At 44.1% G+C, this 27,986-nt stretch overlaps 1 protein-coding gene across 1 annotated transcript; it reads left to right on the forward strand.

Moving 5' to 3' along the window:
* On the forward strand, nt 1-27,978 carry LOC146035610 (START domain-containing protein 10-like). Its single transcript, XM_083159149.1, has 7 exons — nt 1-199; nt 489-744; nt 13,055-13,202; nt 13,362-13,465; nt 13,681-13,798; nt 24,853-24,905; nt 25,110-27,978. Exons 2-7 carry the CDS (start codon nt 583-585, stop codon nt 25,347-25,349), a joined length of 825 nt encoding a protein of 274 aa, XP_083015275.1. The 5' UTR covers nt 1-199; nt 489-582; the 3' UTR covers nt 25,350-27,978.
* The last annotated feature ends 8 nt before the right edge of the window (nt 27,979-27,986 follow it).

A 27,986-nucleotide genomic window follows, 5' to 3' on the forward strand; every position in this document is an offset into this window, starting at 1 on the left:
CCATGTCATCATCATACATTGATCTGATACTGCAGCCAGACATGTTCTAATTTTCTGTATGTAATGTTTGTACATTATGGGGGTGGAAACCTCCATACTGCCCATATGAAAGATGGCTATTTCTGCTGCTGTGCTTTAAGTTCAAGGTCTTCCTTCTCTCCTGACTCACACGGAAGCCAGCACGCAACGAGCAAATCAGGTGAGAGATGACACATTTGCTGGGTGTGGGTTAGGTGTTGTGGGGCTGGATCACTGCCAGCTGCCTGTTACCTGCACCTGCTGCACCTGTGATATGGGACAGACGTGCAGTGTGTACAGTACTGTACTCTACCGTCATAGGAGATTGCTTGTCCATCGGCAACAGCAAACACTCATTATTGACGCAGAATAATGCAGGGACTGTAGAGACCACGGAATAGTAGTGTGTCTCGTGTGTGTCTGGGGCGGCTGCATTTGCTGATCGCTTAATCATCTCTTCTTTTTAAAAGGACGCATTGGGCGCGCTGGCCGCGGTAGTGCCCATAAACTTTCCCTGTGAATAGAACCGCCGGCTGTCATTGTGCCAGGGATCATCATCATTCCATGGCCCGGGAATTGCTGGATGTTCCTGATGATTCTGTCTTCCTGGCTTTCCAAAGGCAGTGCGAGTCTAATGAGGGCTGGACGTGTTCTTACAGCAAGCCGGGCATTGGGGTATGGATGAAGCCCCCAACTGGAAAGACTTGTCTTGTGCACACGGTCAAGGTCAGCTGAATACATTGGGGAATGTGGATCATGATTGGTTTAGTACAGGAAAACAAGGGGAAAGTGAATGATAAGGGCTCAGTATGGAAACCCATTTTGTTTGTACCTGACACTTCCATTGTAATTCAAGCAAATACTACATGAAGGCGGCCTGGTTACCTACTGCCCCTAATGTTATACTAGTTATGGGTAAAAACCGGAACCGGGGAGACGCCGGACAGGACAGGCTACATTAATCAATTTCTGTAATTCCGGAGTTTGTAGTGTTCTGTCCGGGGGGCTACTAGAGTCTGATGTCCGGTCCGGGGTTTGATCCGTTTCCGGTTTTTGCTTAGCCCCTGCTCTACCTCACACTGACCTTTCTCCTTTTTTAAATCTGCCTGCACAATGTCTTTTTGAAACTAATAGATCTAGCTTATTTGGATATAGAGATCTATCTCGGACTAAGTAAAAAAAAAAACTAACCGGATTAAGGGGCGCATTTATCATTGTATAGCGAAGCCGGCGTGATGACACCGCCGGGCATCGCATTGCGGTATCATCTGATACCGCCTGGATGTATCAATTTGAGGGCGCAGGGACAGGGCTCCGAAAGCCCGTCCCTGCGAAGCCCTGACCCGGAAGCCGGGGGGGGTCTGCGCATGCGCGGTTATGCGCTGACCCCTGCCGACCCCTGTGACCGCACTGCCCCGCTCGGCAGTGCGATCCCGCAGCCATAGGCTACAATGGGCTATCCCCATATCAGAATGGCGATAGTCCAGGGGTGCGATGCCGGGCTGCCCGATGTTGATACATCGGGCAGCTTCGCATCCCCAATAGAAACCTATGGGGGATGTGTCCGGCGGCGCTGCAGGGTGGGATCGCAGCAGGGATCGGAGATTCCTGCTGCGGTCCCCTTTAATACATTTCAGTGATACATAATATTTGCGGGGATTTAGCCGCAAATGTTACTTGATAAATGGGCCCCTAAGCCTCAGAATGCCGGAATCCACTTATTGCAATTTCGGAGCCTGTAGTGTCCAGTCAAGGCAGTGCAATTCCAGTATGGTCTGGAGTAGGGGTTCCCAATCTTTTTCTAATCACGGCACCCTAGAGTATCATAATTTTTACACGGCACCCCTAGGCCCCAAAAAATATATATCAAATTAAGTAGATTGTGTTTATATGTGCTTAGGTTCAGGTATGTGTTAAAGGGCAGGATTTGGTTCTGACTGTACACATTTTATGATTGGCAGCCACCAGCACTGGTTTTGTCCAGAAATAATTGATCACAAGTAACTTGAATTGGTCCTGGACGACCAACCCGAGGCACCCCAGGGAGCCCAGGCGCACAGTTTGGGAACCACTGGTCTAGAGCATTTTTACTACATCCCTGGATGATACAGGGATATTGGGGCAGATGTATGAAGCCTGGTGAAGAGATAAACTGGAGATAAAGTGGAAGGAGATAACGCACCAGCCAATCAGATCCCAACTGTCATATTTCAAACACAGCTGATTGGCTGGGGTGTTAACTCTTCGAAGTTATCTCCACTTTATCTCCAGTTTATCTCTTCTCCAGGCTTAATACATCTGCCCCATTGTAACTTCTCCCCCATCTCCCTGGTAACTGGTGTCGCAGGATGGGACAGTACAAGCTTCGGAATGGCATAGTTTGACGACTGGAGCATTGCAGTCAGGTGTTCCGGTTTTTACCCATTCCCACGTTTCCTTTTTACCATAATGCGACACTCCCTCAGGGCCAGATGTATCAAGCTTCAAAAAGTATGAAAGTGGAGATTGATAAACAACCAGCCAATCCTGTAACATGGCAGTTAGTAGCTGATTGGTTGGCTGTTTATCACTCTCAGTTTTATTACTTTTTGAAGCTCGATACATCTGTCCCTCAGACTTCAAATAAACAATTCCACGCCAAAAGATTTCTTAATGCTTCAGTTCAATCTCAACATATCGGTACGTGACCCCCCCCCCCAGGATGCCGCTGAAAGCATATTGAGCACTAGTTTATTGGCTAAATCACCGATTGTTACTGTCTTTAGAGGGGTATTTATCAACAATTAGAGAGAGATAATATTGTGAGAGATAATGTACCAACCAATCAGCTTGTCATTTCAAACACAACCTGTAAAATGAAAGGAAGAAGCTAATTAGTACTTTAACGATTACTTTTTCTCTCTCCCTGGGCCGGATGTACTAAGTCTTAAAAAATGATAACATGGGAGAGAGTGATCCACAGGCTGGGTTTGAAAAATGACATTTGTGAGCTGATTGGTGGTTTATCACTCTCCAGATTATCACTTTTCAAGGCTTAGTACATCTGTCCCCTTGAGCTGTGATACATACCCCCTTATACATGGCATTTTTAACTTTTTAGCTTCTATGAATGTAATTTTATAAATATCCTTTTGGTTAAAATGTTATTGTTGCATGAAGGATTCTGCAGGGTTAACCTGAATTTGTGGTTGCTCTGTCCTGAGCAGTTATCTTTCTTTACAGGGGAAGTAAGTAAACATTAAAGGCAGTTACATGTGTATATAATTCACACTTCTACAACCAGTCACTGTTATCTGTTACACACAGGAAACTTTGCACACGAATAGAGGAACTAAACGTTGATTTTACAGACGTAAAACAAGAAAGGCACTGACCAATTTTATTTGGTGTCAGTATTTATATGAAAGGAAAGCTTTAGTGGTTGTTGCTAAAGGACCTTTCATTCCCAGGGGAGGAGCAAGGCCGAGGGGGGGGCTTGCTCCTTGACTATCCATGCCACCACTGGTTGCCTTTAGTAACCAGATGGCAAGCGGAGCGAAGCGAGCCCTCAAGGGTCTGTTCAGACCTTGCTCCTTCTCTCTTCTCCCGCTCTCCTCCCCTGTCACGTGACAAGGTCCCTTAGCCCACTTGAATTTAGACCTAACCATCTGGAGGTTTCACTTTACAGAATGCTGGACAAATCACCTTGTTATGTCCTTAAGTTTCCTTCCTATGCAACTATATAAAATTTAAATATGTTCATAATTTTTGCTGTGTCACACCCCCTGTTGGGATGTGCACACAGCCTCTGCTGCTGTCTGCTGTAATGTGCAGACAGCAGCGGAGCCGAGGGAGGAGGTGATTGGATGCCTGTGTGCGCCATCCATTCACCTCGGGGGCTAGGGGGGTGCTTACCTTGGTGCTGGGCTTGCTTCCATTGCGGCATCCCCGGGATGGCGTTTAAAGGTCCCGGCACTTAAAGATGACGTAATCTCCAAGCACCGCCCCCGTTTACACTGTGTGACGGCACTACAGTGTAAACAGAGCAAATCCCGTATCCGACCTGGCTTGGAACCGTGTTACAAATACTGTGTCGGATCTGGGATTTTGGTGCAAAAGAGGTATAAGTGTAACCCAGCTGGCAGCAGTTTGGAGAACTTGTGGTAAATGTCAGGTAGTGGTTCAAAATGTTCTTTTGGGGTTTTTTTTTGTTTGTTTCTATTTAGGGTTAAACAGGCATATCTTCTAGTGTTCATTCTAGCACCCTGCATCTTTCAAAACCCATGCAGTTCCTTTTGGGTCTGGTCTGTGCGCCATACAGTTACAGTCCAATAAGCACACTTGCACAGTGACCGAATGTAGGCCAGCAGCCAGTTTGATTATTTATATATATATATATATATATATATATATATATATATATATATATAATGCATAGTATAATTACTTAATTATGCACTATGTATTTAATCTAGGTAATGTTGGTTACATATGTAGTATGTGCAAGGCCGGCTCCAGGCACATTCCGAAGGAGCAGCCGTGCTGGGTGCCACCCTTAAGGGGCACAGCGAATTTTGCTCCACAAAATACCTGGAACCAGCGCCAGTCTGCAACGGGCGCACTGCAAAACCCTTAGTATGGAAGCGTTGTTACAGCCGATAGAGGAGGGCTGCCCATCTGTCTTCAGAGCGGGTTTGCATCTATATGACATTTCGCATCGGGTCGCCAGAACAAATGTCACTGATGCATCTGCGCTCTGCATGCTGGGAAGTGTAGTGTTTCAGCGGCCTTGCTCTGGTTACTTTCTGCAGGCAGGACCGGACTCTGGACCACAACTTCCACAATGCACCTCTTAATCCTACCTGTAGCCTTCTGCTTTTAAATGTCCTGAGACCGTCACAGCAAGTGGAGTTGCCCAGGAAAGGTGTCTGCGAGCACAGGTTGAGGCTGCTGTGGGGACTGTGTACCAGGGGCCCAGCATAGATAGCCCTGTCTGTTTATTGTGTATATTATCTGTATTATTATACTCATATTGTAATTTATTTTACTAGCCGATGTAGGCAACCTGTGATTTGACAAGTGCTATGGAATTACAAGTCCCAGCATGTCTTTGCAGCATATAACAAGTGTGCTGGGAACTTTGAAGTTAGTCCAATTTTATTAGATGTGAGATGCAGAACGCGAGAAATGGGGATTACGGTCTATGGCGGCATGTGTAATGGGCAATATGGTGTGTAGCGTCATGTGCATCGAGCATTACGGTGAGTGGCGTCATGTGCACCGAGCATTACGGTGTGGGCATTGGACATTACGGTATGTGGCATAAAGTGGCCATGCCCCTATTGTCATGAAGCCACTCCTCTAGTTTTGTGTGACCACGCCCCTCGTGGCATGTGGCCACGCCCATTTTTGACGTACATGCTATCAGTACCTCCAATAAAAAAAATCTACTTGCATCACGGTGTGTGGCATATGTATAATGGGCGTCGCAGTGTGTGGCATAATGTGTAACGGGCATCACAGCATATGTATAATGGAGCACTGTGAGCGCATTTTTTGGGGGGGGGCTTCAAAAAATCTTGCTCAGGCTGCTAGAAGGCCTCGAACCGGCCCTGAGTATGTGTTTAAATAAACTTATAAATAATCACTAGAAGCTGATTCCTTGCAATGGGCGGCATCTCCACTGTATCACTCATAAAAGTTTGATACATCCTATATCTGTATCACTGTGTTTGATGTGTATGGGGGGCCCCATACACATCTTCTCAAAGGAAATACTCCCCAAGCCTGTGTCCAATGGAGAGGTTTCTGTTTGGTGTATGTAAGCTGACTGGTGAACAGAAACGGGGTGCTAAGGTGCGTACACACGGGGCAATATGATCGCTGGCAATATATTGCTCAGCAATCATATTGCTCAGTGTCCTGTATTCATCTGCAACCAGAGCTGGTCGCAGATGAAAATGTCACACTGCCGGGGGAAGAGGCAGGGGAAGTCGCTGGTTGGAGGAGCATGCTCCTCCGACCAGCGACCATTCAGTGGCTGAAAACGGGAGTGCGCACCCGGCGATTTATCGCTGGTGCACACTCCAATCACTGGCAATATGGTCGCTCAGCAACCATATTTCCAGCGATTATTTGCTATAATCGCCCCCGTGTGTACGCACAATTAGAGATCGGAAAGTAGATTTTCTTTTCAAAGAACATAGCCATGCACCTATACACATACCTCCCACCATCTGTGTTTCGGTAATCGGGGCGCAAAGAGGTGTGGCCTCGCAGGATGACATGTCCACATATATATATATATATAATCTCCCAACTTGTGAGTTGAAGAAATAGGGACACTCGCGCGGCAAGGGGGCGGGGCGTATGCAAATGAGGGCGCAGCTTATGCTAATTAGCCGCAACCTCGTTTTCATACGAGAATAGACGCTGTGCGCATGCGCACAGCGTCTATTAGATTGCATCAAGCATCGTGTTTTGATTCCAATGCACCCCACCACTCTCAGCAAGCATTGCCATATGCTTGAAGAAAATCTCAAAGGACCGCTCTTGTGAGAAGAGCCTGTTCTTTGTCCCCACATCCAAGCCCTGGAATCTATCACATTTCTGGGCTGGGTGCATATTCAGTGAACAGCCAAACCTCTGAAAAATGGCTTTTTCAGAGATTTGTTTTGGTGCATCCCTCCTCAAAAATGTAGGTTGCAGATAGAGAATTCCTTACAAAAAGTCTGTGGAGAGAGTCTGTATCTTGGAGATAGTAAGGCATGTTATAATGCTAGAAGCCAAAAGCTGTGTGTTAGTGTACAACTGACCGTCTCTTCGGTAACCAGTGTGTATAGTTATGAATTCACACCCATGGACAGGATCAGAGACACCTGAAGGTGAATGACTGCAAACTGATGCCTGCAGCGTGGCAAGCTCAGCAAGCCCGCAAGGGGCTTTTTTGCGCTCGCCATGCTGTCTGACTCCGGGCAGTCGGGATAATGACTGTCGGGATCCCGTACCACACCCAAGGGGTGAACCGCCAAGGGGAACAGGTCATGAGCTGGGCAGGAGGATCAGGGACCTGCAAGGAAGAAAAACCCCAATACAAAGGAATGGGCAGCCAGTGATTGGCTGAGAGAGCTCTCAGCCAATCACTGGCTGCCTATTCCTTTGTATTGGGGTTTTTCATCCTTGCGGCTGCCTGATTCTCCTGCCCAGCTCGTGACCCATTCCCCTCGCCGGTTCACTGGCGTCCCCCCGCCCACTGCCTATGTGTCCGCTGCCCCTGCCAGCCTCTCCCCATGCCCGGCTCACCGGCGTCCCCCGCCTGCTAAATATTTGTCAGCTCACCCCGGCTCTTTTTTGCAGTTCCCCGGCGTCCCTCGCTAGCTGACCCTGCCCGGAGACTGCACATAAGATTTGGGAAATCTTATGTGGAGCCGGTGCGACTGCCCGACTCCGAAACGATGCACACGGACTACGCATCGGGTCGGACAGGGTGTCAAAACATGCAATTTGCTCCGATTTCACGGCTCGATTCATCCGAATCGGGTGAAATCGGGCCCAAATCGCATAATGTATGGGGGCCTTAAGTCTGATCTGACAGCCTTCAATGCTGTCAGTAACGGCAGAATTGAATAGGTGAGTGCCGATATTTTCCCTGTCTGAAAATATTGGCACCGATTTAATGCTCCCAAATGTGTTTGAAATATGTGAGCTTCATAGAGGACCATTTCTTGCCCATGTAGTAAGCCTGTAACAGCTGAGCCCAGAGTGATAGCAAAGGCCTGTATTCTGCCGGTGAACTGAGAAGCCGATTAAACTAGGAGAACCGATTGGCGATATGTTGGCCCCTGTCATTCACCTGGCAGTGAATTTGAATTTGCCTGCACAGCTGTGATGTCATCCCCTGCAGCATGGCATGATGCATCGATATATGAGCCATCGGCTGTGATACAGATGTATCTCTGGTACAAGCCCACCATTATGTATAACCAGTATGTCGGCCAAGGTGTACTCATCAATAAGATTATATTTTATTCTGTATTCTAGCTTTATTCTAGCTTTAAGCCTGTTTTCAGTATTATCGTTGCAACAAGGATAGGGCTGGACAAATGTGCACTGAGAATAAGGAGGACAATGAACCCTGTTGCACAGATAGGAGATATACAGCCACAGAAATGTAAAGGGGCCTATTCAGACCCATTCAGATCCAAATTCAGCCCAATGTCCTACAGTATGTTGGCAAACCCCGGGAGCGAACGGCTGCAGTGTTTTCTCCAGGAGGAGCAGGCCGGGGTGGTAGCAGGGGAACACCAATGTTTTATGGGAGTTCCCATAAAAACGCTGGGCATCATCCTGCACACGCAGGCTTGACGATGCCTGCGCGGGACGGTTGGCTGACCTCACATGACGTCAGCACCCACCTCCTTTTCGGCGATTTACGGCCGGAATAAAAGTCAGTTTAGACTGACTCCCTGCTGGGTGTCTATACCAGGAATGGGCATCTATCAGTGCAATTCAGTCATTTCTCTGATTAGACGCTCATTAGTACAGTAGGTAACATGCCTGACTGCTCTGGTTTAGTCCCAGATTAATTGAATTTTGTACGCAGCCTGATGGGACTGCAAAAAAATCTAGTGTTACTCCTAAGTGCGGCCATGAGTAACCCCATTGACCCCAAAAGTGTTAGTGTCATCTGGTTAAAATTAAGATGCAACAATAGGGTATATTGACTTCATTGACACTGGATTTGCAAAAATAGTACAATGCTCTTTGCAGTCAGACATTTTTACTGGATCCACGAAACCTCTTTTTAAAACCTTATCTATATCCTGGCCTCATGATCCCAGTATCAAACATTCCTATTCTAGAAAAGGTCAGTTGTTGAGAATGTTGTTGCAACTCATCTGTCAACCCATGATATTTAGGATCCATTGCAGTCAGGATTCAGAAGGCACAGCCCCGATATGCGGGGTCAAAAATCTTCTCATGGCATGAGCCTCGTGACCATTCAGTCTTAATTCTTTGGGATATTTAGGAGTAAACTGACCTTCTTCAAAATAGCATTCTATGGGGACTACAGTTCTGTCAGTCCACAGCAGATATCCGAGTTGAATATGAGGATTGCGGTAAATCTTCAAAATGCAACATGTTTGAGGTGTCTCCCGCCCTTTTAGTCCCATTAAGAGAAATGTGCTCAACTAAACCTGTTGTGATGATGTTGCCAGAATGTAAGGAGTCAGAAACAAGCTAAAGCCAGGATGAAGTGGATCATAGTTAACAAGCCAAACTAGATACCTGAGTAACAGTGATAGCGGTAGGAAAGTGAACAAACTGGCAAGGAAAACTGTTGGATTGAAGAGCTATGTGTTTTATCTGATAGGCAACTGATTAAAAACAGAACAGGTAAACATGTGTCTCTTACACATTATGCCACATGGAATGAGCCAAAATTCACACTGACTGAGCCAAAATTCACACTATGGCACATGGATTGAGTCAAAATTCACATTATGCCACATGGATTGAACCAAAATACACACTATACCATGCATGTCCAAACAGTGGCCCTCCAGCTGTTGTGAAACTACACGTCCCAGCATGCCTTGACATAGTTTTAGCATTCCCTAATAGCAAAACTGTGGCAATGCATGATGGGACTTGTAGTTTCACAACAGCTGGAGGGACATAGTTTTGACATGCCTGCACTATACCAAATAGATTGAGCAATAATGCACAATATGCTACATAAATAGGGGTATTGCGCGCCAAAGGGGTTCCATGCTCGTTGCCATGTGGGATTACATGCTCATTGCCAAGGGGGAATACATGTTCGTGGTAACTGGGGTACAGCCACCGCCGGGCAGAAATGACAGCCATTGACAGCCGGGCAGAGAGCAGGGGGCTGCCCGGCTGTATTCAGAGCACTGCATGTCCCAGCTATTTGAAATAATACCCCATTCACACCAGAAAATGCAGGGACTTAACCGGGAATATGGTCCCAGGATGCATTTTCTGGTGTGAGGGGGAGAGAAAACCACCGCCGCCCCCCTTTAAACAAACAGCTATATCTTCGGAACTAACTGACCCATTTACATGTAGGCTTCAAATGATTTTGGTCACATGAAACTGGGCCGTTTGGTTCCAGAGAAATCTGTCCTCAAACAACATGAACAGCCATGAAATTACATATCAGAAATGAAAAAAAAAAAATTGGTTTACCCGCAATATCTCTAGAACCAATGAACCCATATGGGCCAGGTATTAGATTGAAGGTTCGACTGTGATCAACCTCGAGCTTCTGTGATGCCGGAGGGGGAACTGGCAGCCGTTGGAACCAGGTCGGAATTAGCGGGTGGAGGTCGGAATTAGCGGGTCCCATGTTATTATATGGGGACAACATTCCAGGTTTGTCTGGCAGTATCTCTGGTTCCCGGGGGGCTAGCGACACGGGGCTGGGCTCGTTGGAAAGCCCTGGACCTCAGCTAAAAATAGGCCTATTTGGAGAGTGGGCCTGGAGCTGTAGCTCCATCAGGCCCATTGTTAATCCGGCCCTGGGTGCCGTGCTAGGTAAAGAGTACCAAAATGAAATAAACTAAATAAAAATTATATATAATAAATAAAAATACAGTAATATTATAAGTATAAATAGGGCACCTGTTGGAAGAAAAATTAATATTGTATACAGCTCCCATTGGGACAATTTAAGGAGTCCTTGAGTTGAAACAAAGCTGTGCTTTCCCCATCTCTACAATTGTCGGGCGCTTGTAGCGACTCCTGCTGTTTGTGTCTCCACAATGTGTGAAGGGTACACCGTCAGTAGGATACAGCAGGTGGCTGCTCACTTCTGCCGGGAGAATGGAACCTCTAGCGGGGGGCCTGGCAGGTGGAATCTTCAGTGAGGGGCTTCTGCCAGGGGAGTGGTAGCAGGAAGTATTTGAAAGTTTCAGTGGAACTCCTCAGCACATCAACGCACACGAAACTCTTTGATGTCAACCTACACCATGTTGAACTAATAAACCATAACCCCCACATCCATGCCACCCTGTCTTCCCTTATCCATGCTGCTGTTTTCCTTCAATCTGTGCTGCTTTCTTCCACCCCATCCATGATGCTCTGTCCCCCGTTCCACATTGCTCAGTTCCCCCCCCCCCCTCTTCCGTACCATTGTTTTCTAACCATATGTGCTGTTTAGCCTTCCCCACTATCACAACTCATAAGGTGTGTACACACTTGTACGATTTAGACTATCTGCATACAATTTAGACTATATAGTGCAGATCTGCACTATATAGTCTATGCAGCAAAGACTTTCTGCATGAGATCCAGATGAGATTTTGACTATGTAATCAAAATCTCATCTGGATCTCATGCAGATTGTGCAAGTGTGTACACACCATTGCCCCACCGCAAAGCTTTGTCTTCTGCTCAGACCTTCAGTTGCATAGACTGCATGTGTGTATTCCAACGAACACACAACTCTGTGTGAGTAAGCAGCTCGACCATGTGTCTGTAATGGCATACCATATCTGTATTGCGCAAGGAACACTTTAATTAAGGCCTCAGTCATAATGATCTTAATTTCATTGCTTTTTTTTTTTTTTGAGTGGTAGAAATTCAGTAGTTTTGTGACATTTCAGAACATGTCTAATAAGCCTTGATGGGACATGTAGAGGACAATTATCAATACCGTCCTGCAATGAAAGCCTGCCACTTCTTGTAATCGATGGCCGTCCACAAGGTGATTGACAGGAAGTAGGTGTTTGTGATAAACAACTCTAGGCATGCAGAAAAACACACTGGGACTGACGGAAAACGCAGGTGTGCCCAAGTTTTTAAGGGGGGGGGGGTGTGACATCAGCAATGCCAGATATGCCTGTTTTCATCACAGACCCGGAAGTCAGGCAGCGGTGGGGATCAGTACATATGCGATGAGCATTAGCATGATGGCCACTGGTTGGTACATCCCGCCCCTTCGGTCTAGTTTAATTATTAAAAACCTTGTTGTTTTTAACAATTTAAACACCAATGAGCATCACAGTAATATGGAGGCTTAAACCCATTTACTAAAGGCAGATGGCTGTAAGAGGAAGTGTTTGTTGTAATAAGTGTATTCCTTATCACAGAAATCACATCCTAGTAACAAAGCAATTACTGTATATGGATTATAAACTGGAAATTGTACAGTATAGATATGAAATCTGTTTGCTTAACCTACTATTCTGGCAGAAGAGGCCTGTGAATATTTTTCTATGACGTTTCTGTAGTAGAAGTGTCTTATTACATGGTGCTGCCTGGTACAAAACTAAATGACAATGTTATTTTTATATATAATATATGTTTTCATATTATCTTCACACGGAGTATGTGTAAGTGATGCCGTAATATAGCAATTTCACCAACAGTATAACTCCAAGCCATGTGCATCTCTCCAATGAGCTCCCCTCCCCTGGGTATTTCTAGTGGCAGCGCAGGGGAGATGCTCAACCAAAAGGCCTCTCTGATTCTTATCCAAGAAGTGGAATCTTTTATGTTCCGTGGAGTTTTTTTTTACATTTTTGCTCAGTCTACAGTATATCTACTTAAGTTTGATTTTTCCCTTTTAAACATGCACCAGCATTTCATATCTACAATACATTGCAGACGCCATCATTCTTCCGTTTCAAATATACATACCTGGTGGTCTCATACGTGTATTTACATAGCATCCCAAAATTTGCTAAACATCCATATGGTTTCCCATACAGTATAGTACAATATAATCCGTTTAGAGCAGGCATGTCCAACGTTGGCCCTCCAGATGTTGTGAAACTACACATCCCAGCATGCTTTGCCACAGTTTTGCTATTAGAGAATGCTAAAACTATTGCAAAGCATGCTGGGATGTGTAGTTTCAAAACATCTGGAGGGCCAACGTTGGACATGCCTGGTTTAGAGCTTCCAAACCGGTCATTGAGTGGCAAGGACTGTTGATGTATTGTGGCTCTGTCTTTCAATATTTCTCGAGTTGTTTTAAATGTCTTTCACAGAAAATAAGTATAGTCTGTTCTTTACCTTTCCTCCTCAGGGTCACATGACATTCCCAGATGTGACAGCCAGCACTGTGTATGATGTTCTGCATGACACAGAGTATCGCAGGAAGTGGGACGTAACCATGCTAGAGACTAAGGACATTGCTCAGCTCTCTGTGAACGCAGATGTGGGGTATTATTCCTGTAAGTGAAAGACCTAGTTTAAGCAATATGTTCAAAGGTTAGCATACAAGATTGCAGGACAGTGACACTGTACGTATGCATCATTGTCTTGTGATTCATGTGACAGAACGTGGCTCATTCTTTCCTGTTTCATTCATCCTTCAATGCTTATTTTTTCAGGGAAGTGCCCTAAACCACTTAAGAATCGTGATGTAGTCACTCTGCGCTCATGGCTTGTAATGCCAGATTGTTATATGATCATCAATTTCTCTGTGAAGCATAATGTAAGTCTGGGCACATCTGCTTTATACATGCTAAGCTTAGCTTATTTTTCCCTATATGTACCTAATAAATGTAACGTTTGGGATCCTCTATAAAAGGTATTGCTATTTTAGCACGTCTTCTATAGAACAGGTGGTTTTAATGTGCAGAAATTATGGGCAAGGCTAGAATGATATCTATATAAAGTGCGCATTGGTATCTCTTTCCTGCTTTGCAGATGTATCCCCCCCGTAGAGATCTGGTGCGAGCGGTCTCTCTTCTGGCAGGGTACTTAATCAAGATCAATGACCCTAACAGTTGTACACTCGTATACCTGGCACAGGTAGATCCCAGAGGTGAGTGGGGAATCCTTTTGTATAAATTATGTATATCTCTGCTCTCAGCAGTAATTGAGCTTCCTCTTCGCTTGCATATTGCTGCGATGCAGGAGGCAGATATTGCAACTGTGGCTATTATTCCTCCTGACAAGGAGGTTAAATAGTAATTCACACTGTCAGCAATGAGACTCCTGGTTAATAGCACTTTCCCAATGGTATTACAGCACATGTGCAATCTCTATTGTCCAATCACATGCTGATCTTCTGTGATTGGTTGTTTACTCTTTATTCCTGCACTTGATGCATGTGCGAACAGGTTAAAAAGTGCCTGTCACCCCTCCACCAGCCCTCATATATTTTTAAAATTAGGTAATTTTTATTGAATTTTTTTAAAATGTAAACATCCATAGCAGACATAGGATTATACAGACACAATTAACAAATATCACAGATGCTGGAACATAGATGGCTAGGTATATATATATATATATATATATATATATATATATATATATATATAGCCAAATCTAGTGTCTGGTCTAATGGGAAACAAGGAATATAAATGAAAATTAAATCAAACCTCCCCATAACCCCCACCCTGTATAACCTAACCCAACTCTAGGTATACCTGGATCCCCTGTCCCCACCCCCTCTAGCTACTGTACTATCTAATGCTAAACTAACCCACCCAAATACTGAATGATACACAGACTGATAGCTGACGGGCTAAAGAATGAGTGACCCTAGCAAGGGTAGAACTAGCACTCCCACATTACAGGAATATAAATGAGTCACATTCCTCAGAGACCACAGCTAGTTGGGGTAATCCTACCCTCCCATTATTTAGGGGTAATTAAAAAATATTAGGCCAAACATACGAGCTCCAGTGGAAAAGTGTGTGCGGTCCTGATAAATTGAGAGGCCTAAAGCCGGAATAGAAACAACTCTGCCCTCTCACCACAGTATATTATTAATATTATAGAAAAGCACATAGAGCATGTAGACAAAACCTAATAGTAGAAAATAGAATATAGGTAAAGTCTAAAAATGCTAATACAGAATGAAAATAAGAACAATATGAGAAAAATTAATCCCGTCAGTAGCTATAATAGAGGCCCGCTAGTGTACCATTCATTAGTCTGGCCAGTATTTTACATTGTTAAAGCAGAAAGTCTCAGGTATAACATTAAACCTGCATGCACCATAGGAAACAGGAGAGAAATCCACACATATAAAAACTTGAAACAGGCAAAGCAGCCCGTATATAGAAGCAATGTATAGCATGTTCTTCAATCCGACCTGGGGTGAAATTTAATAGGATGAGAGATTCAGAAAGTGAGAGATTTGGGAAGAAATCTCCAGTTTTTTTAAAGCGGCAATCATTTACACTTCAGAATCAAACTGGTATTGCAGTGTAAATGATTGCTGCTTTAAAAAATCTCTCACTTTCTGAATCTCTCATCCTATTAAATCTCACCCCAAGTGTCTAAGCCCCACAATCGGAGCAGCATAACAGTAGTCCTGTTCCAAGATCCAAAAGGACAGAGATGATTCATCAGCCTCATAGTGTTGGTAAATGGACCTGTGATCCACATAATATAGAATAGGAGGAAACTCCAGAAGATCCTTAGTGACACAGTAGCAGCCAAGCCCCTTAAGCAGCACTTCTCCGCAAAGCAGGGCACCTCTGGGGGGGACAAGACCCCAGCACAGCCAGCAACAGGATACATAGAGCTATCAGGAGTGGAAGAAGGTGAGGGGTCCATCTCAGTCCCTTCAACCCATTTAGTAGAGGCCATGAAAGACGACTGAGCAGTGAGGGAGACAGTAGAAAGCAGCTGACACAACCTTCGTGATGAGGCACTGATTGCCAGGATAATGTCAGAAACAAAGACAGCCATTTTATAGATAACGTGTAAAAATGGATATATCCGGGCCAAAGCTGTAAGGGACCAAGGTAAATGAACTGCAACAATGAAAAGGTGGCACGGGTCACAGATTGTTGTTGCGAGAGCATAAGTGGAGGCAGGATATATGGTCCAAGCAGCAATATAGAAGCACCACTCCGTTTTATGCTGCAGCCCGTTGTGCGCTGGTGTAGGAATTCACAAAATTGCCGCTGAAAATATATAAACTCCCATGGAGGGCACAGAGAGCGGTGTGCAGCCACCGGAATTATAGGTAGCAGTCTAGACATCACCAGAGGGCACAGGACGCTTTGAGCCTCAAAGAAGGAGACCGGAGGAGGACCGCTAGGATATCCCTAGTCAGTGCAATTCAGACCGCTCACTGGGTCTCCGCAACTCACCCGGCCACACTGCACTGGGAGCGGGAGGTACGCAATCCGGATGTTCTGCACGTGTGACAGCAGGGGGATGCTAGGCCGCAATTTTCCACTGGGTCGTGCCGGCTCCGTCCTCAACGGTCGGTAAGGAGGAACAGCTCATTAGGTGCAGCGGCAGTTGGAGCAGCCTTGTGGATCAAAGTTTGGGGTCACCCGGGCGTAGGATGGGATGTTCAGGATAATTAGCCGGGGAGCACAGACACTTCACGTCCTACCCGCTTGCCGCCGAAGGTAAGGCCCTTCCAGCCCTCATATATACATGTAAATAAAAATGTGAAAGGGGCGTGGTCTTGTAGAAAAACACTATTTACACCCATGCACAGTTCATAGAGGGAGAATAAATTAGTGTGCCGAGCGTAGCGAGGCACCGGGCTCGCGAGCCCGCATGGGGGGGGGGGTCCATGTCCTTCCCCCCTTGTTGGGATTCCGTCCGCCGGGATTCCATACAAATTCCCTTGTGCGTACTCTTAATTACCAATTCCGGATTATTTTTTAGTTGTTTCAAGGAGCTTGTCTGAGTGACCATTGTCCTTTTTCCAGTGTTTGGGAGCAAATGGTTAATTGTCATTTGCTCAATTACATTGCCAGATTTTTGTTTCCACCAGATAGACTGGACCGATAAATCTTTAGGTGTGTACCCATCATTAGACTCCGTTCTTTCTTTACTAGTTCATGGAACTTTTCAATTTGGCAGCTCTTTGAGTCCAGGAGAAAGAATTTGGTAGTAGATTACAATCCAGATTTTGAAGTCGTCAATAAAGTAGTCTTTCTTGAAGAATTGTCTCTTTAAAGTTAACTAATTTATAAAGATCTGTGAATAGCTCGAAATTATCCATTTCTGAGCTGGAGCCAAGGATAATCCATTACCCAACAGGGAGTAGAAGTATTTTATATTGAATATGCCAGAATATGGGCAACCAATGGAGGGACTAACAGAGCAGATCAGCAGATGATGAACGCCTTGCTAGGAAGATTAGCCTTGCAGCTGAATACAAAATGGATTGTTGTAGTGATGGTCTTTTCTTGGGTAGACTCATAAAAAGACTATTGTAGTAGATAGATAAGTAGGATGCAAACCAAGAAAGGGCTGTATCCTGAAGACATATTCATTGCAGTGAGTGTATGAGAAGAGTGTGGTCAACAGTGACAAAAGCAACAGACAAATCTAGAAGAATCAAAAGTAAATAATGGTCTTTTGATTTGGCAGTGACAGGTCATTCACTACTTTGGTCAGTGTTGGGAAGGAAAGCCTGACTGACTGAAGTGGGTCCAATAAGTTGTGAGTGAGGATACTTAGGGGGTGATTCAGGTTGGCTCACAAAGCACATTTGCTTTGCTAATGGACAAAACCATGTGCACTACAGGTGGGGCAGATATAACATGTGCAGAGAGAGTTAGATTTAAAGTGCTCAGTTCTACAGGAAGGTTATAATAATACATGAGTTTCTAGATTTTCCGCTACATCCCCATACATTGTAGCCTCAATACACCATGCAGTGTGAGCTGCCCGGTCCCATGCAGTCCCTCTGCTAATGGCTGGCTTTTTTTTTTTTTTTTTTTTTTTATATGCCAAAAATGTGACTAGGAAATAAATTGTGGGCACTGCGCCACAGCGCTAAAAACGGAAATTTCAGCAGCTCAGTAAAGAATATAGCAAATGAATAGAGAGAATGAGCACTAATTGGGGAAAAGGATAGGGTAAAGGAAAATTAAAGTTTAAAAGCGTGGAAAAACACCTGAAAAATAAAATCAATGTATACAGCTCTATTGAGTAAAATGGAACTGTCCGTGGGGCTGCTGTGCTGACCCTACCTCTAAGTATAAGGAAGCGGGATGCTGAGGACAGAGATTGGCGTCTTGCGGTTGTTAGCAGAAGCCGCTCTTCTCCGTTTGTCGGGTGGTGTCACGAGGTGCCGTGATGACCGGCGGGTGCCGCTTCAGCTCAGATGACAAAAGAGCTTTCCTATGGAGGTGGGAGAGCATGCAGGGGGGATCCACGGACGGGCCTTCAAAGCGTTTGGTGCTCTTGCAGCACTTTTTCAAGAATGGCTTGTTTGCGTTTATTTCGTTTTTTTTATTTGAAAAAACTGTATTGAAAAAAACGGAAGGGTTCATAAAAACGGTGGGAACCGCATGGCAACCTATTTGGTCATCCAATTGACATACCTATAATACAATGTCATAAAAAAAGATTTGAGGTGTTAAATAAAAAAAAAAAAAAAAGGGAGAAAAAGAGATATAATTGATGGTGTTGTAAAAATAATAAATAATATTTGAATAAGTTAAAATAAGTGATTATTAACCCCTTCCCGACATTTGACGTACATTTACGTCATGGTCGGGAAGTACTTCCCGACACATGGCATAAATGTACGTCATGCCATTTAACTGTCACCGCGTCTATAGACGCGGTGACAGTTTAAACATGTCTGCTGTCCCTGACAGCAGACATGTCCCTGCATGCCCAGGGGGGCTGCGATGCCGCCCCCCCGTCGGCGATCGCTGTGATTGGCTGTTCAGTGTGAACAGCCAATTACAGCGTTTTCTGTGTCACCGGCGAATAACGTTCGCCGGTGACACAGGGATCGGTGGTGATTGGTGCTGTAAAGTACAGCACCAATCACCACGGGGTGTAAGGGTGACACTGGTGTCACCCCACCTCACCCAACCCGCCCCCAAAGGCCATGATTGGTTCGTCGGACCGACGGACCAATCACAGCCATGGAGGGGGATTTAAACTAACGGTGACTGCACTGCAGACGCCATTCCGGTCTGGAATTGCATGCAGTGCGGTCACCGTGCCAATCTGCCGTTTTACTGACCTGATCCTTGCAAAATACTTACCTGATCACAGCTTGTAGCGTTCCTGGAGCTTGTGACTTCCTGTGTTGTGCTGTGCTGTGTTGTGCTGCTGTGCTGCTGCAGTGTGTTCCAGTTATAGATAGAGAGAGATAGAGAGAGATAGAGAGGGCTAGTGACAGAGAGTGCTACATTTTGTGCTGCTGCAGTGTGATAGAGTTATAGATAGAGAGAGATAGAGAGATAGTGACAGATTGTGCTATATATTTTTTATATATATACAGCTGTACTGCGTGTGCAACTGACTGCTGCCCCCCCCCCTTTTGTGCTGATCAGTATAAATTAACTGATCAGCAACTTTTTGGGGGCACAGGTTTTTTTTTTATATATATACCAGTGCTGCTGCAGTGTCATAGAGTGGTAGATAGTGAGAGATAGAGAGAGATAGTGATAGAAAGTGCTATATTTTGTGTCTGCTGCCCCCTTTTTGTGCACCCCCAGCAACTTTTTGGGGGTGCAGGGGTTATTTTTTATATATATAACTGTCAGTGCTGCTGCTGCAGTGTCATAGAGAGAGATAGAGAGAGATAGTGACAGAGAGTGATAGAGAGTGCTATATTTTGTGTCTGCTGCCCCCCCCCTTTTGTGCTGATCACTATATCTGAGGTGATCAGCAACTTTTTGGGGGTGCAGAGGTTTTTTTTTTATATATACCTGCCAGTTGCACTGTCAGTTGCACCAAAGGTTGTGCACCTGCTGCCCCTCACTGGTAATCAGTGTCGCATCACTGATCACCTTTTTTTTTTTTTTTTTGAGGGTGCTGTGGGGTCTTTTTTAATCAAATTTTTTTGATCAAATTCCTGTTGCCTTTGAGCGCTGTTCAGTGACGGACGTTACTGACCAACATCTGTGCTCAATTTTTGGCGCAGGACCTTTTTTTTTTTTTTTTTTTTCTGCACTACATACACACTACACACTACATACTACATTGAAATAAAGTTTGTACCCCCCCTACACTATACACGTGTTGAAACATTTCACTACCAGAAACATAAAAATGGCATCCCAAATGTCATCCCAAATGTCATCCCAGTCATCCAGAAGAATGTATTCAGCGGAGGAGGCATATGCCATGCTTGCCTCTGACTCTGACACAGCCAGTGAGGCAAGCGGGGAATTTGAAGGATTCATCTTAAGCTCCTCTTCCTCCTCTAGTGATGAGGGACCCCCTCAAAGACGCCCCCGTAGAGCAGCTGAGACCCCCCCCCCCCAATAATTGATCTCGTATGGACCCCACCACCAGACAATTTTGAGCCCCAGGTTCCTGAGTTTTTGGCCATCCCAGGAATCCAATTTGATTCCACAGGTCTCAGAGAAATTGACTTTTTCAAATTATTTTTCTCTGATGATTTTATAAATTTAATGGTGGACCAAACTAATTTATATGCCCAGCAGTTTATTGCTCAAAACCCCACGTCATCATTTGCTAGGTGGACCCCTGTAGATGCAGTAGAGATGATGACGTTTTGGGGTCTGGTGTTTCATATGGGCATAGTAAAAAAGCCAGAAATTAGGCAATATTGGAGTACAGATGTTCTGTACAGCACCCCACTTTACCGTATGGCCATGACCCGGAATCGTTTTGAGTTAATCCTTAAATTTTTGCATTACAACGATAATGCACAGTGCCCACCCAGAGATGATCCCACCTTTGACCGGCTATTCAAAGTCAGGCCGGTCATTGATCACTTCAGTGCCAAATTTGAAGAGATGTACATCCCAGATAAATTTATTAGCATAGACGAGTCCCTTATACATTTTAAAGGAAGGGTTAAATTCCGCCAGTACCTTCCCAGTAAGAGGGCAAGGTATGGCATAAAAATGTATAAGCTGTGTGAAAGCACCTCAGGGTACACCCACAGGTTTAGGGTATATGAAGGGAAGGATTCAAGAATTGAACCGCCAGAATGCCCCCCCTCCCTCGTAGGTGTTAGTGGAAAAATTGTCTGGGATTTAGTGCACCCCTTCCTGGATAAAGGTGATCACCTCTATGTGGATAACTTTTACACCAGCATCCCCCTGTTTAAGGCCCTTGGTTCAAGAGGTACAGCAGCTTGCGGTACTGTGCGCAAGAACCAAAGAGGCCTCCCAAAAACGCACATTGCCCAAGAAATGAGAAGGGGTGAAAGCAGGGGAATATGCACCGAAAATATGTTGTTGGTCAAATATAAGGACAAGAGGGATGTCCTTATACTGACAACAATTCACGGAGACAGTACCACCTCCGTCCCTGTACGAGGTACCAGTACCCACACCTCAAAACCTATTTGTATCCTGGATTACAATAGGTACATGGGCGGAGTGGATCTTTCAGATCAGGTACTGAAGCCGTACAGTGCCCTGCGGAAAACAAAAATCTGGTACAAGAAGCTGGCCGTGTATATCATCCAGATGGCACTGTATAACGCTTACGTGCTATTCCGTTCTACCAGCCAGAGGGGGACATTTATGCACTTTCAAGAGGAAGTCATAAAGGGCCTAATATTTGGGAACCAGCAGGCAGAGGGCCCCAGTACTTCTAGTACTGGCCCCCCGTATTGTACCAGGGCAGCATTTTCCTGATGAAATCCCCTCCACTGGAAAAAAGGGTAGGACACAAAAAAGGTGCAAAGTTTGCTATAAAAAGGGAATAAGAAAGCAAACTATTTTCCAGTGTGACACTTGCCCCGACAAACCCGGCCTATGTATAAAGGAGTGTTTTAAAATATACCACACATCTATGGATTATTAGGTTCATCATTTCACAGTGCTTCGGGGGTCTTGCTAATGCCACATAGCACCCACCATTCATTCCACCAGAATCTGAGCCGCAAAATCCAAAAATCACTCCTTCCCTTCTGAGTCCTGCCATGCACCCAACTGGTATTTTTTGGTCACATGTGAGGCATTGCCGTACTCGGGAGAAATTGGGGCACAGATTTTGGGGTGCTTTTTCTCCTTCATACCTTATGAAAATGAAAAATTTTGAGCCAGAACTGCATTTTTGTGTAAAAAAATGTAACTTTTCATTTTCACTGCCCAGTTGTATCAAAATTGGTGAAACCCCTGGGGGTTTGAAATGTACACTATACCCCTAGATGAATTCCCTGAGGGGTGTAGTTTGCAAAATGGGGTCACTTGTGGGGGGGTTCCACTGTATTGGTGCTTCGGGGGTCTTGCTAATGCGACATAGCACCCACCAAAATTCCACCAGAATCTGAGCTGCAAAATCCAAAAATCACTCCTTCCCTTCTGAGTCCTGCCATGCACCCAACTGGTATTTTTTGGTCACATGTGAGGCATTGCCGTACTCGGGAGAAATCGGGGCACAGATTTTGGGGTGCTTTGTCTCCTTCATTCCTTGTGAAAATGAAAAATTTTGAGCCAGAACTGCATTTTTGTGTAAAAAATGTAATTTTTCAGTTGCACAGCCCAGTTGTATCAAAATTGGTGAAACCCCTGGGGGTTTGAAATGTACACTATACCCCTAGATGAATTCCCTGAGGGGTGTAGTTTGCAAAATGGGGTCACTTGTGGGGGGGTTCCACTGTATTGGTGCTTTGGGGGTCTTGCTAATGCGACATAGCACCCACCAAAATTCCACCAGAATCTGAGCTGCAAAATCCAAAAATCACTCCTTCCCTTCTGAGTCCTGCCATGCACCCAACTGGTATTTTTTGGTCACATGTGAGGCATTGCCGTACTCGGGAGAAATTGTACCACAATTGGTGAAACCCCTGGGGGTTTGAAATGTACACTATACCCCTAGATGAATTCCCTGAGGGGTGTAGTTTGCAAAATGGGGTCACTTGTGGGGGGGTTCCTAACTTTTAGCATCTTATGGTGCCTAGAAACCTACATGGTGCCTAAAAAATAATCTCATAAAAAGGAGGCTCCAAAATCAAGTAGGTGCTCCTTCTATTTTGAAGCCTGTGGTTTGGTCAACGTGCACACTAGGGCCACATATAGGATATTTATGAAAACAAAAGAATTGGGGGAATCAATTTTTAGTCACATTTCTCTAGTAAAATGTACTGTGTTCCTTAGAAAAATGTATTAAAATTGCAAATCTGCAAAAGAAAATGAAATTTTGAAATTTCACCTACACCTAATTCCTGTGAAACACCTAAAGGGTTAACAAACTTCCAAAATGCTGTTTTGAATACTGTGAGGGGTGCAGTTTTTGAAATGGCATCATTTATGGGGGTGTCTCACATACAAGTCCCTCAAAGTCACATCAGAACTGAACTGGTCCCTAAAAAAATCAGTGTTTGAAATTTTCTTGAAAATTTGAAAATTTGCTATTCATATTGTAAGCCTCCTAGTGTCCAAAAAAATTAAAAGGAAGTTGAAATAATGATGGAAACATAAAGTAGACATATGGTCTATGTTAGTTATTAACTATTTTGAGTGGTATGATTATTTGTCTCACAAGCAGAAAATTTAACATTTTGCAAATTGCTAAATTTTCCATTTTTTTCCGACATTTTGGTATTTTTCACAAAAAAACACAGACTGTATCGACGAAAATTTACCACTAACTTGAAGTACAATGTGTCACGAAAAAACAATCTCAAAATCACTGGGATAAGTAAAAGCAAAAAAAAGTTATCCCCACTTAAGTGATACATGTCAGATTTGAAAAAAAGGGCTCTGTCAGGAAGGCAAAAACATGCTGTGTCAGGAAGGGGTTAAAAGGCATTAAGCTCGAAGTCGATGTTGAGTCCTTTTGGCATAAGGGTTTGCATAGTATAAATCCACTTTATTTCAGTCTGTTTAAGTGATTTAATGCAGTCACCACCTCTCCAGTGCTGGCTGACTTTTTATTCCAATGCAGCAAAGACCTGATGGATTCTTGTTATGCACTTGTAGAAAGTGGTTGGACCATCACCACCCATAGCTTGTCCAACCACTTTCTAAAAGTGCATAACAAGAATCCATCAGGTCTTTGCTGCAATGGAATAAAAAGTCAACCAGCACTGGAGAGGTGGCGACTTCATTAAATCACTTCAACAGACTGAAACAAAGTGGATTTATACTATGCACCGATCTCCGATCTCTGTCCTCAGCAGCCCCACGGACTGTTACAATATACTCAATAGAGCTGTATACATTGATATTATTCAATGCAACTAGGACTCACGAGGAGACTGTGCTGCTTAATTTATATATAACACATTTATATTGTGTTTGACTGAAGGTGCCCATACGATTTTGCCCAATTTCAGCCAATTCTAACAGATCAGGCTGAGAAATCGGCGAAAATCGCATGTGTTTGACATCCTATCCGATCCGCAGTCCAATGCGCAAATGATCGGGAGATTGAACATGCTGCACATAAGAATAATGATTTGTGCAGTCATCAGGTGCACAGTGAGGGTGATCTATCTCATCTGATTTCCCTTGAACTCCCCCGGCTGCTCCCTGGGAGTGCTTTTACATGCGATTCATCACATGGGATAAATCATATGTAAAAATGGCACATCATTTGCCAAATCGTATGCCAGCACTCCCGGGGATCTGCCGAAGGCAGTTCAAGGGAAATTTGGTCAGACGTGTGCCTCAGACAAGAGAGACCAATGTATGGGGGCCCTAAGTCTGTATATTGAGCCGAACAGAACATAAATGCTGCAGTTTGTACATTGTAGCACTTAGTGTTCAGATTCAGAAACTCAGTTGTGATCTGGTGTGACTGCAGCAAAGATAAGGGCATATCTGTAGTCCTCTTTAAAAAAAAAATATATATATATATATATATATATATATATATATATATATCTCCTGTATTATAATGAAATAAAATAGCCGTCAATTACTGGAATCTGTACATTAGGGTTGACGCTTTGCATGCCTCTGACCTTTGATCTAAATATGTTTTTTATCTTATAAGGTTCTTTACCAAAATGGGTGGTGAATAAATCTTCACAGTATTTGGCACCAAAGGTACGAAGGCTTTGTTTTTCAAATCTATAAAATCTGTTTACAATATCTTATCTTGTTCGTGTTTCAGAGTAGGTCAGATGCCAAATTAATGGCACTCCATTATTTACTTTCCTGGCTTACGTCAACTCTGTTCTACTGTTTTAGCATTTGCCTATCCACTGAGTCATTTCTTTGCTCACCTTCTGTTGATTGCTTCTAATTCAGATGCTGCGGAAACTGCACAAAGCGTGCCTACAATATCCAGCCTGGAAAAAGAAGAACAAACCTGAGTTTAAGCCATGGCTAAATCCAGAACAGAACACACTACCTCGCATATCCCTTAATGAGCTCTCACTGCAGAGAGCAGAGTCCCTTGAGCACGTGGATGAAAGTCAGCTGTGCGAGGTGGCAGAGAACAGAGGAGACAACAGTGACGAGGAAGAGAAGAAGGTGTCCAAGAGATGAATCCAATAAGACTGCATTTCAGCAGGAACTGTAGTTAAATTATCAGTTGTGAAGTTTATAAACTGTAATCAACATATTGAATTAGGAAAAATGTCCGTATGACTTGTTGTTATAATGCCACTGGTCTTCCATAAGGAAGTGCTGCCATAAGGTTTATGAAGCATACCTCCAAGCAGCTGTTGTCTTTACACCATTGTTTCCCCGGTATACAGTCACTAGGTCTACAGCATGATGGTCGAAAACCATTAGGTGGACATGCAGGTTATCGACGGGGTCATTAGGTCGACACCAGCATCAGGTCGATAGTCAAAAGGTCAACATGGGTTTTTTTCCCCAAAAAAATTGAGCCAACATGTGCCAACAGGCGGTATTTCATGCCCTACCATTAACTAGATTGTGATGGGAGAATAAAATAGTGTGCCAAGCGCAGCGACCCATGCAAGAGGACGAGGTACTGCGTTTCAGTGTCCATGTCGACTGGCCCCATTTTGACCTCATGCTTGTGTTGACCTAATGACCCTGTCAACCTACAACCATGTCAACCTTAATGCATGTTGACCTAAATGCATGTCGACCATCCTGCTGTCAACCCAATGATCCATACCAGTTTCCCCAACAAGGTATACTAACAGCCCATGTTTTAAGGATAGTCATACTTGAGTAGGGGTGTCTCTCTCTCTCTTCTCACAAAAGTGAGATGTGCGCCTCCTAGTGCAGTATATCTATAAGAACGGTTACCTCCACCACATAGAGGGAGACAACAGCACCCCTAAAAATCAAGCCGTACCGTTTCTGGTGGTATTCCACCACTGTTTGATACGTGATTCACAATTATAGGTATCCACCGTCTATCCGGGCCACTTCCTTTAAACCGATCGTATTCCTGTGGTAAAAGATCTTAAACTTTGCTTCGTAACCAATGAAGAGACAACGTATGCTTCCTAGGCTATCCCGCAAGCCTTCAACAGTGATGTGCCGCCCACGGTGTTACCAAGCAGTGGTGGAATACCACCAGAAACGGTACTCCTTGATTTTTAGGGGTGCTGTTGTCTCCTGGTGGAGGGAACCGTGGTGGAGGGAACCGTTTTTATATATATAATGCACAAGGAAGCGCACATCTCACTTTTGTTTTCTAGATTATTGAAAAGGGTATTCCACAAACAGAAACCCATTGGAGAGGTGCTGCCGCCCTGGAACGAAGGGAGAGTGCTTAAACGCTTAAAACTTCAGAGCACAAACTTGTCTCAGGACTTACAATTAAGTGACATTAGGAGGGATATTCTTTAGATTGCGCTGGTTACCACTATTTATACATATATACATAACAATCTGTGCTCAAGCATGAATATCACTAAAACTTGGACTTTTCGTGTGCTTTGAGGACCAGAATTGGGAAACGATACTTTAGGGATTTCGGGAAGGTGCTACTTCTCATTCAGTAAAAAATGTATTTATCTGTAAACAGTGCATGTACCCAGAAACCTGAAATCTATTGTTCTTGCTACCATAGCCTCAAGGGGTCAAGGGGAGATGTTTAAGCGCTTTGAGTGATGCTAGATCGCTCGGAGTGCTCCAGCAATATCTCGATGTTTCTGCGATCTGTCAGGGCCAGTGTTCTCCAGTGAGAACACTGGACCTGACACCGGCGATAATAGATTTATCCAGCATGCTGGATATTAATTGCTGGGCGATAGTGACACGTGGGGCCGCGCATCGATATTGCTATGGCCCCTCCACACGGAACGTTGTTGGTGCATTTACTAAGCGTTTAAAATGCTTCTATATCGCTAGGTGTGTGAGCCCCATTACTGTATATCCTACAATTACAAGGGATCTTTCACTTTGACTAAACAGTAATTTGTATCTCAAATGTTTGTAACGTTTAACCAAGTTAGCTGCTAATTGATGCACCAAATAATGGGCAAATATAAATAAAGTCCAGTTGTTTTACCAGAGACTGGACCTGTCTGAAGTGGTCACCGTTTATGAGTAATAGAAACAGACAGATCTGGCCTCTCAGCACTCCAGCAGGATCCATCAGATCTGCCGTGGAATGTGTAGGTAATATTTAAGTCTTCCACTGTATTTCACCAAACAGATTTTTCAGTAATTTGGTAACTAGATATAGTTACGGTTCATGGGTTAATGTTTGTAACCATGGAAAATGCTGTGTATATTGTGGGCCTTTTTTAAGTTCTGACCAGATATGTGCCTTGTAATCCATTTCGGTTCTTGATTTGTTTTAAGGTGATTAAAAAGTCACAAGTTTCTCCCTAGCAACAGGTTAATTATTAAGTGACTATTGTCCGTGGGGCCTGTTCTGCTTGGTGACGCTTTCTGCTGGTTATGTTATGGACATACATTTTCTATAGTTCTCCTCTGAATGTTTCCTAACAGGATATTGGTATTTGCTTTATTCAGATAAACTACCATTTGCTCTCTCTAAGAGCAACTGACGTTTATAATAATTTCTGACATACCTTAAAAATGTTTTTAATGTAAAGTCAAAATTGATATTGAATATTTTTTATGTTTACATTTGTTTTGTAATTGTTATTTTTAATTAAAATTCAGTGTTCTGTGGTGTAATGGAGTAATTGCAAAACCTATGAAGAAAATCTTAGTAAATATATTCCA

Source organism: Crinia signifera, chromosome 9, assembly GCF_055691185.1.
Source record: "Crinia signifera chromosome 9, ASM5569118v1, whole genome shotgun sequence".
In the NCBI taxonomy this organism is placed as follows: domain Eukaryota; kingdom Metazoa; phylum Chordata; class Amphibia; order Anura; family Myobatrachidae; genus Crinia; species Crinia signifera.

What these genes read in the sequence shown, in the direction of transcription:
- LOC146035610 (XM_083159149.1), top strand. Translation starts at nt 583, where the DNA reads ATGGCCCGGGAATTGCTGGATGTTCCTGATGATTCTGTCTTCCTGGCT. An exon ending in GTCTTGTGCACACGGTCAAG is followed by an intron (nt 745 to 13,054) that starts GTCAGCTGAATA and finishes TTTCCTCCTCAG; the next exon opens with GGTCACATGACATTCCCAGA. An exon ending in AGATGTGGGGTATTATTCCT is followed by an intron (nt 13,203 to 13,361) that starts GTAAGTGAAAGA and finishes TTATTTTTTCAG; the next exon opens with GGAAGTGCCCTAAACCACTT.